This window comes from Schistocerca cancellata, chromosome 7 (genome assembly GCF_023864275.1).
Source record: "Schistocerca cancellata isolate TAMUIC-IGC-003103 chromosome 7, iqSchCanc2.1, whole genome shotgun sequence".
NCBI classification, from domain to species: Eukaryota; Metazoa; Arthropoda; class Insecta; order Orthoptera; family Acrididae; genus Schistocerca; species Schistocerca cancellata.
This window is the reverse complement of record NC_064632.1, coordinates 225195327-225208485: the sequence shown is the minus strand read 5'-3', so window position 1 is coordinate 225208485 and position 13159 is coordinate 225195327. Positions and strand designations below refer to the sequence as shown.

The following is a 13159-nucleotide window of genomic DNA, read 5'->3' as shown; positions in this document are numbered from 1 at the left end:
TTTACGAAAAATGCTACCGCCCTTTAAGTGTGAATTTGATAAAATCGATTCACGGACCCTCATGATGTAAATCGCAGTAGCAGAAGTGATGGGAGAGTGGGTTAGGTAGTCGTGGATTTTTTGACAGTTCAGCAGCAGGATGCTGAATTTAAACGTGGTCGATCTTCCACTGAACATATGCTTATTTATGACATTCAGACACATAGACAACCAACGAAATTGTAGGAAAAATTATTATTATAATATTCGTTTTTAGCCAATTGAATGTGTACATTCCCGCTGGAATTGTAAGACGTGTATAGGCCATGGACCCGATTTTTACACCAATTTTTGGATTTGGCATAGGAAAGAAATGCATTCACATAAATGTTCTTTTGAAATGCACTGAAGCGCCAAAGAAACTATTGTAGGCAAGCGTATTCAAATACAGATATATGTAAACAGGCAAAATACGACGCTGCTGTCGAAAACCCCTATACAAGACAAGTGTCTGGCGCAATAGTTAGATCGGTTACTGCTGCTACAGTCGCAGGTTATCAAGATTTAACTGAGTTTGAACGTGGTGTTGTAGTCGGCGGATGAGTGATGGGACACAACATCTCTGAGGTAGCGATGAAGTGGGTATTTTTTTCTTATGACCATTTCCCCGATTTACCATGAAAATCAAGAATCCGGTATAGGATCAAATCTCCAACATTCCTGCGGCCGGAAAAATATCCTACAAGAGCGGGACCAACGACGACTGAAGAGAATCGTTCAACGTGACGGAAGTACAAACCTTCCTCAAGTGGCTGCAGATTTCAATGCTGGGCCATCAACAAGTGTCAGCGTGCGAACCATTCAACGAAACATAATCGATATGGGCTTTTGGAGTCGAAGGCTCAATCGTGTACCCTTGATGACTGCATGTCAAATAGTTGTACGCCTCGCCTGGGCCCGTCAACACGGACATTGGACTGCTGATGACGGCAACATGTTGCCTGGTCGGACGAGTCCCTTGTCAAATTTATCGAGTGGATTGACGTGTACGGGGATGGAGACAACTTCATGAATCCGTGGACCCCGCTTGTCAGCAGGGGACTGTTCAAGCTGGTGGGGCGCGTGCAGTTGGAGTGATACGGGGTCGCTGATACGTCTAGATAAGACTCTGATCACCTGCATCCATTCACGTCCTTTCTGCATCCAGATGGACTCGAGCAATTCCAGCAGGACAATGCGACACCCGACTCATCCAGAATGGCCACAGAGTGGCTCCAGGAACTCTCTTGTGAGTTTAAAAGACTTCCATTGGCCACCAGACTCCCCAGACATGAACATTATTGAGCATATGTGGGATGCCTTGCAACGTGCTGTTCAGAAGAGATCGCCACGCTCTTGTACTCTTACGGATTTATGGACAGCCCTGCAAGATTCATGGTGTTAACTCCGTTCTGCAGGGCTTCAGAAATTAGTCGAGTCCATGCCACGACGTGTGCGGCACTTCAGCGTACTCGCAGGGGCCCTACTCAATGTTAGGCAGATGCACTAGTTTTTTTTGGCTCTTCAGTGTATTTACACTTGGTTAATCACAACTCCCGTGAGTTTTCAGTGAGGAATGGTAACAGCAGATAAAATAAAGATTCACAATTACACAGCAGAAAAATGCTAGTGGAAACATTGGATGACAGGTAAAAGGGCATGAAAAATCCCGAACTATTCCATTTGCGCGGAGTGATGGGACTGCCGGTGTTTCTTTCTTTATTTATTTGTGTCGTGCTAAGAGATCAGCTTCATTGGAACACGATTGTCATTGGTTTGGCAAACGTTCAATTCTTCTAAAGAAAATAGTTCTTTGACGTCTCGATAAGAAGTCTCTGGTAGTTTTTCCAGAACTGCGTGGCCTTCGGTTCTAAGTGCTTTGCTGTATTTACCAGTTTTGGAGCTCAGCCGTTGCATTTTATTTCCAAACCAAGCAAATGATAGAGTGGGCGAAGGTTCGTATAAGATGATGATAAGGCTCAGAAAATTCGTTTTGCACGGTAGACAAATCTTGATCTCATGAGTATTAAAAGAACTGGAAAGCTGTTCGACTACATGTTTTGATTTTAAAACCGATTATACTGAAAAATAAAAGCAAGAATTATCCTTCAATTATTATTTCGTTGTCAGGCCGAGATGCTGGTGAGTGTAGGCTAGCGATACAGCCAAGAATTGGAGCAGTGGCGCATTTCCCCAAAACCGGCTAGTGCAGCAGCTTTCGAGAGCGTGCCCGTCTCGTGATGCAATTAACTGATAGCTGTCGGGCTAAATTAAGGCGCACATTGTGCGGCGTACAGGAAACACCGTGTGCGCGCAGCAGCCACTGCTGACTGGCGACGGGCCGCCTCCCGCCACGCGGTTTTGTCAGTCTTAACTGTCGCCTATTTATTCAAACTGCTGCGATAGTTACATGTGACACAGTCGGGATTCCACAAGTGCTCTGTGGTCCCTTGTAGGGAAGGTGAATCGTCGATGTCGGTTCATTGAGATAACTAAAGAAAGTGTAGCGCTTCTACAAAGACGTAAAAAAAAAAGATCGCAGCTCCAAGAAGTAGTTGTACGACGTAAACGAAAGTTGGCAGGCGTGCTTCTACAGCTGAAAGGTCATGTCTATTCAAATTGGCTCCAGCCACATAAAGTGGCGCTAGTAGCGCTATGAGGGTGCGTATCACGTTCGCTTTAAATGCACGCTGTAAGGGTCGTTAGTGTTAATTACCTGTGAGATTGGACGTGATGAGTTGATGTTAGGAATGCATATAACGTGACAAAGACGCCGTTATCAACACCTCACTTAGTTTGGAAATTTGTGGTAAGCTTCTATGGGACCAAACTGCTGAGGTCATCGGTCCCTAGTCTTACCACGCTATTTAATCTGACTTACACTAAGGACATAGTAGCGCGCGCACACACACACACACACACACACACACACACACACACCGCCCATCTCGCGTGGTCCGACTTTGTCGTCTTACGTCTGTCTGTGGTTCTCATGCCCTGTCCGTGTTGATGTATCTTTCCTAGACCATTTCAGAGTGGGATACCTCTGGTAAGTGGGGGGAGGGGGGGGGGAGGGTGTATGTCCTCTCATTGCATTCTGCTTTCGGTGGCATCCTGGTGCTCCATAGATGCGGCACCTCGCCTGCCTTTATTTCTCGGTCTCCACTTTCTTCTCCTTTGTCTCTTAAGTCACCGTCGTTGATGTTTGGTAGACCTTGGGGCTTCCTTTCCCTAGGTTTTGTGCAGTAGGCCATTTCTGATCTACTGTCATGTAGACCTGCCTGTTCGAAGAAAAAGGGACTGATGACCTAGTAGTTTGGTCCATTTAATTATCCAACCAGGCGCCTGTAGCGTCATTCCACAGACCCCTAAATACCACCGTTTGCGATTTTAGTGGTGTCGAGCGAGAACTCACTGGAGGGTAGGGTGTTGGTTTGTTGTGTTTCCTGCCACGATGCCAGTGATAGCTGTGTGTTGCGTACTGCAACCATTAGACCTACACCTGGAGTTATGGTCTGGGGGTGCGATTTCATATGGCAGCACGGGCACTTCGTGGTTATCCAACGCACCCATAGTGCACTCTGGGTGCAAATTTGTGCGTCAGTCTGATAAATTGACCTGTTGTACTGCCATTCATGAACAGCATTCCAGAGGGTGTTTTCCAAAGGGATACCTCTCGCCCAAATACTACTTTTCTAACCCAACATGCCCAGCCGGTGTGGCCGAGCGGTTCTAGGCGCTTCAGTCCGCAACCGCGCGACTGCTACGGTCGCAGGTTCGAATGCCTCGGGCATGGATGTGTGTGATGTCCTTAGGTTAGTTAGGTTTAAATAGTTCTAAGTTCTAGGGGACTGATGACCTCAGATGTTAAGTCCCATAGAGCTCAGAGCCATTTGAACCATAACCCAACATGCTTTACAACGTGTCGACATGTTGTTTTGACCTGCTCGATCACCAAATCTGGCTTCAACCGAGCAACTCCTGCGTCATCCATAACCTGCATTAACAGTCCTGGTATTGATCGACCAAGTGCAAAAGACATGGAACTCCATCCCACAAACTTGCATCCGACACGTTTACTACACAATGCACGCGCGTTTGCATGCCTGCAGGCACCATTCTGGTGGGTACACGTGTTATTAAAATACCAGCATTTCACATTTGCAACGGCTTATCTCCCGCTTACGTTAAACTGTGATCTTGCAATGTTAACCACTTAAATACCTTACCTAGACAAATGTCTCCCTGCAATTTTATTACTCTGCATTAATTATTTCTTGGTGTTGCGAATTTTTTTCCGTCAGTGTATAAAGGAGGCTACTTTCTACAACTAGTATTCCCATATCCATAAATTACAATGCCGTTCCCGTGAAGATAGGGGATGAATGCCAGGGAAAGAAAATTAAACTACTGTTTTCTTGGTAATCCAATGGTCTATTGGGGACGTTCGGTTCCTCCAGTTCAGCATTTCGCCAGGCCGTCGGATTCCGCCGCCCCGTATTGAGCCATTTTCCACGTCATGCCCGAGAGAGAGAGAGAAAGTGAAAAAAGAACACTTTTTGGATAATCGTGAGAGACGTTGTTTTTGCTGTGACTGTTTACTCGAGGGATTTCAACGGCCATATCGGAGCATACGTCAAGGAGAGCGACCGTTCGAGCGGGGTTATCGGGGAGGCCAGAAAGCGGTGCCGTCGGCGGCATTCTGGCCACGGCCGCTGTGGAAGACTGGCGGGCAGCGAGCGCGGGACCTCATTAGCTTCACAATGGCAAAGATAAGGCGGCTGCCTGAATGCAGTTTGCCGCTGCGTGCGGCTGCCTTGGCGGCAGTGCAGAGCTGATCATTTTCAGTTGCAGAGTTGCAGCTCAAGAGTAGTGTTAAACTACTTGGGGGAATACCGAGCGCTGCCGGACGTCATCAAAAGCAAATCAACTTTCATAAACACATCAAAGCGTTTCCGCTTTATCTGTAAGCTGCCCGAAGCGAGATTTAGCTATCAACAAAAACTGAAGTACTGATATCGCGTTATCGGGCCCAATCTTGGCGTGAATTGCAGTATTACGCAATGTGTTAAGCAATTCCATCCTGCATTTATAGTGAGTCGATGAGCACCACTTGAGCACTGAAATAATCGTTTTGACCCTGATGTTGCAGTGTTCGTGGTTTACGATTGTGTTCTTTTGACAAAAATCAAACAATTGCTTATCGTCAAGTATGTAAATAGTAGTATATTGGCATTTTGAAACCTGAGTAATAATGATCGCTCTTTGGTAAGGCAGCTTAGAGCGTGTTTATCTGAACAACGAGAATGGGCAGTTATCGACTCACGTTGCTGTGAAATTTTCAAGGGAACGTTAGTTTATACTGCTACCGTAACGAAGCCATTTTTCTTTAAATTGCTTGGTATGAATGTCAGAATAAACATTTTCATCTTGTGGTAATTGAACAGACACACTCATTATCTGTGGTTGTGAATTTCTGAAGGAAATGGTCGAGGTGATGAACTGGTTGACAGGTTTGAAAATTTAGAAAATTTGCTGTGGGACTCGAAGAAGATTGCAGTCCTGGCGCTACCGAACGTTTCTGTGCAACCTTGATCAAGTCACCAGGTCAGCCACACGGTTCCAAAAACCTGCATATGAATGTGCAGGGTTTCCATTACCTGACACATTAAAGTTCCATTTCTAAAAGTTACGTTACAGGTAAGCCTCGACAAGTGAACCTTCGGACGAATTGCAGTATGTAGACATGAACTTAAGGAGATATAGGTGTGGAAGACCATTAGGGAAAGTCGACTTAGCGGAAAACATGAACCACTGTTCGTAACAATAAAGTAGTACGAAATAACAAGAGACAAGGTCCCCAGGCGGTGATATTGTGCAGTTCTCCCCATCCTGCCCTGTCTCCACGGGCGTTGCCACCTGGCCGGCCGGGGTGGCCGAGCGGTTCTAGGCGCTACAGTCTGGAACTGCGCGACCGCTACGTTCGCAGGTTCGAATCCTGCCTCGGGCATGGATGTGTGTGATGTCCTTAGGTTAGTTAGGTTTAAGTAGTTCTAGGTTCTAGGGGACTGATGACCTCAGAAGTTAAGTCCCAGTGCTCAGAGCCATTTTTGTTGCCAGCTGAAAAGGCAGACATATCTCGGCTCCATTGGTCTGCATGGGAATGAGACACGTAAAGTGGTCATTCCGCCGGTAGATAATCTTTTCTGGCCCAGTGAAGGCGAACCCTTCAATTACACTACTGGCCATTAAAATTGCTACACCAAGAAGAAATGCATGTGATAAACGGGTATTCATTGGACAAATATATTATACTGGAACTGACATGTGATTACATTTTCATGCAATTTGGGTGCATAGATCCTGAGAAATCAGTACCCAGAATAACCACATCCGGCCGTAATAACGGCCTTGCGGCGCATTCTGGCATTTTTACTCCATTTTCTGCAACGCGAACCATGGCTATTGCTAGGAAAGGTTGGAGGTTTAACTAAGGAACAGCTTCAGCATACAGAACTCTTCATCGGTTATACTGCGTCGTGATTGTTAAACTTTTTTCCGAAGTCGTTGCTGCAGCGTTAGGAAGCGAAATTTCAAATTGACTTGAAAAGTTGCTCAATATTTCTGTCACAGTAACGGTTTGGAAGAGGAACAGAACGGAATAGAATTCCTCCGCCGGAACAGGGCTCGGAAGACCCAACGATGCTGACCGACCGCCGTGTCATCATCCTCAGCCGACACGGGGATGGAGACGCTCTCCCTGCCGTTCTCAGCTTTCGTGACTGGAGCCGCTGCAACTCTAGTCACGTAGCTCCTCATCTGGCCTCTCAATGGCTGAGTGCTCCACACTGGCCAACAACTCTCGGCAGACACGGACGGTCACCCACCCAGTTGCTAGCCTCCGACAACGCTTAACTTCGGAAATCTGACGGCAACCGGTGTTAACACTGCAGCAAGGCTGTTGGTAAACGGAATAGAAGCTGTCTTGAAAATAGGTTGTGAAGTTAATACCAACAAAAACAAAACAAGTGTGATGATGCTGAGGGAATTAGCTTACGGAATGTGACACTAAAATAGAAGCTGAGTTTTGCTTTTAGGACTGCAAAGTAACTGAAGTAGACACGATATAGGATAAAGTGGTGCCAGCAAGGAAAAAATCTTTCCGAAAAAGAGAATGAAGTTAACATCTGATATAAATTTAAGAGTTACGAAGTCATTTCTGAAGGTGGTTGTTTAGAGTGCAACCTATGCGGAAGTAAAACGTGAACGGTAAGCAGACAACAAGAGAAGTGAGTAGTTTTGAAATGTGGTGCCACGGATGAATACTGAAGGATAGTTGGGTACACAGAGTAACTAATGAAGTACTGAACGAAACTGGGAAGAAGAGATTTTTATGGTACAATTTGAATAAAATGAGAGAGATATCGCTAGGACAGATCCCAAGACTTCAAGGAATAGTTGATTTGGTAATGTGTAAAGGTGTGGGAAAAGGGGAGGCGTTAAAAGTTTTAGAGGGGGGACAAAGGCTTGCATTAAGCGGAAAAGACTAGCACCGTATAGACTGGCAGGGAGGGCTTCATCAAACCTGTCTTTGGATGGTCACGACCTTTAAGTTGTCCGTATGTGCACCGCAACAAAGATCTGGAACTGTTAGTTTCAGTCAAAATTTCGAAGCAAGTTGAAGGAATTTGTTCACACATGTACCGGGCAGGAAATTTTCGAATTTAAACGCATAAGGATCTTAAGTTCGTCATTATATTTCCGTTGTTCTCATTGTAGATATCACTTCGCACTTACTAGCTCCTCCCGTTGGCTATGTCGTCATCTTTAATTATTCAGATCTCGGGTGAAGGAATTTATAAGGGTTGCATAGGATTAAGTACTTCGCGAGAGTTTGAAACTAAAACGTTAAATAAAGAATAAAAAAAAAACCAGAATGACTGCTGTAGCGGTTAGATTTTTGCCAGTCACAGGCTTCAGTACAAGTACTGAAGCGAAGAAACTCGTCTGATGTATTCAGATCCGGTACTGAATATATTTTAGAAACATTGGGCAAACGATGGAATGTCAGAAACGATCAAGCGAGTGGGCCCAAAACTCTCCACCCTTATTTACATCTTGCCGAGCGAGGTGGCGCAGTTGCTAGCACACTGGATTCGCATTCGGGAGGACGACGGTTCAATCCCGCGTCCGGCCATCCTGATTTAGGTTTTCCCTGATTTCCCTAAATCTCTTCAGGCAAATGCCGGGATGGTTCCTTTGAAAGGGCACGGCCGACTTTCTTCCCTAATGCGATGAGACCGATGACCTTGCTGTCTGGTCTCCTTCCTCAAACAACCCCAACCCCGTATTTACATCAGTTAGAGTAATTGATGTCCGCACCTAATTAAGACGACATGCATCCTGTATAAGAATCAAGTAATCACGCCATACGTTATATACAGTTGTGTAACGAACATCCATGTGATTATCTACAAAACATTTAACTGCAACTGTGTTTCTAAACACCATCAGTTATAAGTAAGCGTCCGAAGTTTCGGATTGCAGTTGCTGGATAAACATTACGTCCGCGATAGCATTCGTGTTGAGTGTAATGTTGTAAACGCCCCGTGTGCCATTCGGAGTCTACCGGAGATAATGCGACGCTCGCTCGCTCTCGTCGACGCGACCTTTGCCCCGGTAAATATGTGCGCTTGTCTGGACTTTCGTCGGGCTGCTATCTTAATGCTTGCGTCCGCGAGATCGACTGCGCACTATTGTAAGCATTCATTGGTTATGCCACTCAGCAAACTAAAGTGACGAGCCTCAACGTATCCATCGCGTGCGTAACACATGATCGGAGTACCTTTCAGTCTCATGTACAGTATCCGTTATTCACATATACACTGGTGTGTTCTAACGTGAATGGCGTTGCTGAAGAGCTGACTAATTTATATGAATTCTTGATTACTGTAGTTACCAGGCGAACCCATAATAAAGACCATTTTTCAGTAAGAGGCGTGAGCCGCTTCTGTTCATAATAGCCTTACAGACTACTTTTTCATTGTACTCGCAGATATGAATTAAAGCAGGACAAAAACACTTCTGTTATCTTCCTGATTGTAAACTGTCTTCGACTGATTTAAAGATCGTGTGATTGCCAGCACAGGCTATGGTTCTCGAATCTTCGGTAGAGCCACATTACCTACGTTCGTTGGTTCAATGGTCTGTTAGGTGCTGCAAAGTTTGTTAACTTGTTCTCTCTCCCTCTCCCCCTCGCCCCCTACCACCCATCTCTCCCACCCCCTCCCCCTCTGTGTACAATGTCGACGAAATATCTGCGTCCTTCAGTAGGCTCTGAAATACCAGTTTTGTACGTACCTGCACTCCGTAAATCTCCATACTATGTGTGGCAAAGTGTACTTTATGTTGTGCGACTTGGGTGGACTTTAGGAATATTACAGGCGTACATTCCCTTCTGCGAGCAGTCATTTATTTAATTTTCTGTTCGGTTTCCACGGATGCTATGGTTATGGTGCATAAGAAGATTCATACTTTTGCCCCCTGACATTCAGCAGTCCTTCAAATTTTCTAACTAGTTTATTTCGAGAAGTTAGGCATCTCCCTCCTATCTTGAAAAGAGAGATGTTTAATAATTAGAGGTTGTAACTAACAGTTAATTGTAAACGTGTGCCTCAGTTTCCTATAAAGGACAGACAAATGAAAACGAGACAGATGGAAGAAAAGTATGGAACCGATTTATTATTTCAAAAGTAATCGCCATAACTGTTAAAACATTTATCTCACTGTGCGGCAAGTCAGCCAATGCCTTCACGGAAAAAATGTTTCCCTATGGAACCATGATTGTATCCTGGCGTGCACCTCTTCGCTCGAAGCGTATTGACTCCCAAGGATGTCTCAGTTCAGGGTTCCAAAAATGCGGAAATGGCATGGGGAGACTTCTGGACTCTATGGAGGATGTGTTGGGGTTTCTAAGCGAAACGCATGTGGCGTAGTCGAAACAACTTTGCAAAGCGGGCGGGCATTATACTGCGGCAGAATGATACCGTCCGTCAAACAGATGCTCATTGATTTTCCGGAACACGGTGCAACAATTGACGCACAGCGGTGCGTGGACACTTCGCAAAAAACGTAGCGCGCCATAAAGTTCAAACGCTCTGGAATGTTGACGGACGACGCCGCAGACGTTTCGGTGGCAAGCCTTACACATCTTCCATACAATCTCGGACTCTCCCCATGCCATTTGCATATTTTTGCAGCCCTGAAGCAAGACATTCGTGGCCTTCAGTTGGCTGCTAACAAAGAGTTACGATGAGGGTTCTGTAGGCAACCGCAGACATTTCTCCATGAAGGCATTGACCGACTTGTTTCACACTGGGATAAGTCTGTTAAGTTATGGCGATCACTTTTGAAATAATAAAGTTTACTTACTTAGTAACCATCTGTCTCGTTCGCATTTGCTGATTATCTGTAGCCTAAATTGGCGGGCATGTCGTAGAACCGATAAAAATCACCACAAACCTGAATTTCTGTGTCGTTCGCAAAGTTTACAATGTTCATGCAAAGAATTTAATTCCTTCATTAATAAGTTTAGACAGCCACATTCATTACGCCGGTAGGGCGCATCTGTTTCATACCGTGTATGATGGCGTTCCGCTCGTACGTGGACAACTCGTATTTCGATCTATACTCTCCAAGTCTATGTGACGGGAGTACCTGTTTCCCTGCCAGCCTCCTTCACCAGTATCGGATTACATGGTTGCAGGGAAGCACATCAAGTATCCTTCACTCTTTGATTATCTTGTTTAGAAATATTTTTTCTCAACCTGTTTGTAACTTAAATGGAGGAAACTGAAGTTTGCGGGAATCATGTTTCTGATGGCAAGCAAGAAACTGTGCTCGCAAGATACCCTATCGGTAGAGGCTATCGATGTTGTGGGTGACTCTCCAAGTCTATGTGACGGGAGTACCTGTTTCCCTGCCAGCCTCCTTCACCAGTATCGGATTACATGGTTGCAGGGAAGCACATCAAGTATCCTTCACTCTTTGATTATCTTGTTTAGAAATATTTTTTCTCTACCTGTTTGTAACTTAAATGGAGGAAACTGAAGTTTGCGGGAATCATGTTGCTGATGGCAAGCAAGAAACTGTGCTCGCAAGATACCCTATCGGTAGAGGCTATCGATGTTGTGGGTGTCCGCAAACAGTTTCAGTAGTAATTACTTTGCCGGTAAAAATCCACGTCGATCCGGATGTCTTTGCGGACATCCGCAATACAAATTAGTTTATGGTTAAAAGTCACTCTTTCCTGCGTTTTTAAAAATGCTCGAAGTTCTCATTGTGCTCTTGTATTAACTATTCGTCACTCTTCGGAAACGGCTGTATTATTAATGGTTGTAAATCAAATGCTGCTGGAACATGAAGACGGCAGTCTGAACGGCTGTTTCGTGGTCTGTGCGTTACGATTTTAGTCTCTTTTGTATTTGAATCGATAGTAATTATTATTGTTTTAAATAAGGACGGATTGCCACTATGTTGGCCGGAATGCATAGTGTCGAGATGACAGTAGATGAGCTCTTGATGTCTTTTTTTTTTTAAGGGCTTAAGGGTGCAAATTTTCAGTCCAGACGATTTATCTGTGCAGGCGGATCGTTGCAGATTTCTAGCACTGACATTGCGTTCACCACGCCACAAAGCTTACCAAGACCAGCGACATGCTCATCTTGAGTCTTTTCCGCACAACTACATGCACGTCCGTTATTGTGAAAATACTGTTTAGTTTTCATTAACAGATATCACTTAAGCAATTAAAGAAACGTGTTCCAAAGTAAGTGAAAGCAATTCTAGGACACCCTGTCTTTTGAAACCTTCGTTTACGTGAGGGCCCCTGTTTTCCACATTCGTCGTAAATAGTGTATATTGTAAAATTAGTGAATATCACAGCGTTCCTTTTAAATATATTCAAATGTACACTTTTCAGCGCTTTTTTAGTGTAAACCGTTAACACGTTTTAATATTATGGTGAATTAAAGAACATTTGATAAAAGAACTGAAATATAAACATTTGATTGTAGGTACTGTGACGACTTCGTTTATGTTAGGAAGGAAACTGACCATGAAAAACACCTCAGAGCTCCGAGGTACCGAACGGAATGACGCGTTAAACACGTTTACAAAAATTCCAGTATCTGTGATGTGGAGAACAGACTGGCAGATGCGGATAGCATTTCACTTATCGGTTCATTCTGAAAACTTCTGCCCGTGAGTTATAACGCTCCTGCGCTTTTTGGGTCTAGTCACATTCTTGGCTTGGTTTACATGGTCAGAATTGGTGTTTGTAGCCGACTGCGTGGTAATTTGTGGCTTCTCATAGTCGGAGTTGTGCTTACTGTTGCGATACACAGACGTCAAGCATTGGAATATAATGGATGGTTGTACTGATATTTACACGATCTTCATTAAATTTCTTTACCATGTCTTCTTTGCCAGGTTCTGATACTAATGTTTTTTAATTAGTTTTCAGCTGGCCTTGTGTTACAAACTATATTAGTCCTCCGTATTTGTTAATATGTAGCTGTTCTCATTAAAGATATCTGTTGTTTCGTGGAATGACGAAGTGAATGTTTGTCTCTTTACAGGTCATAAGTTCGAGGAGCCGGAAGTGATCAACCTTCGCCTGGAACCTGGAATATGGTGAGTACAGTCGAACGCTTGCGCTATAGTGGAAAGTTCTAACTAGTAAGTGCGTTACGCAATGTGCCTACCGAAGGATCATTTGTTCCGTCGCCAATCTCGGCCGCTTCAGTCAGATAACATGATATGTTTGTCTTTAAAAAATAAATAAGCAGAGTGCCGAGATAATGAAAATTTCTTGTTCGTGCAGCCTGTTATCTCTACCAAGAGTAAGTGCTGGTCGTCGGTAGACTGTTACAATCTTTCGAGAGTACACTTGGGCTACTTTTGAAGCAAGTTACTGGATAAACCACTTGCGGTCACTACGTATTGACTCAACGTGTAACAGCAAGCGTCGGAGAGTACGAGGTTATGCAATAAACGGGTTAAAAATAACGTCCTAATATATTCATACTCAATTTCCGGTTGTGATTATGGTACTGTTGTCCGCTTCGCTGGCACATAGCAT

General features: G+C 44.5%; 1 protein-coding gene across 2 annotated transcripts in view; it reads left to right on the top strand.

Annotated features, from left to right (window-relative positions):
* The window catches only part of LOC126091895 (RNA-binding protein fusilli-like), a 1039987-nt gene that overhangs the window by 980427 nt on the left and 46401 nt on the right, over positions 1–13159 (top strand). For both annotated transcript variants that reach the window (XM_049907191.1, XM_049907192.1), the window contains one exon: positions 12657–12711. In XM_049907191.1, coding sequence (XP_049763148.1) covers positions 12657–12711 — 55 coding nt within the window. The remainder of the gene's footprint in view (positions 1–12656; positions 12712–13159) is intronic.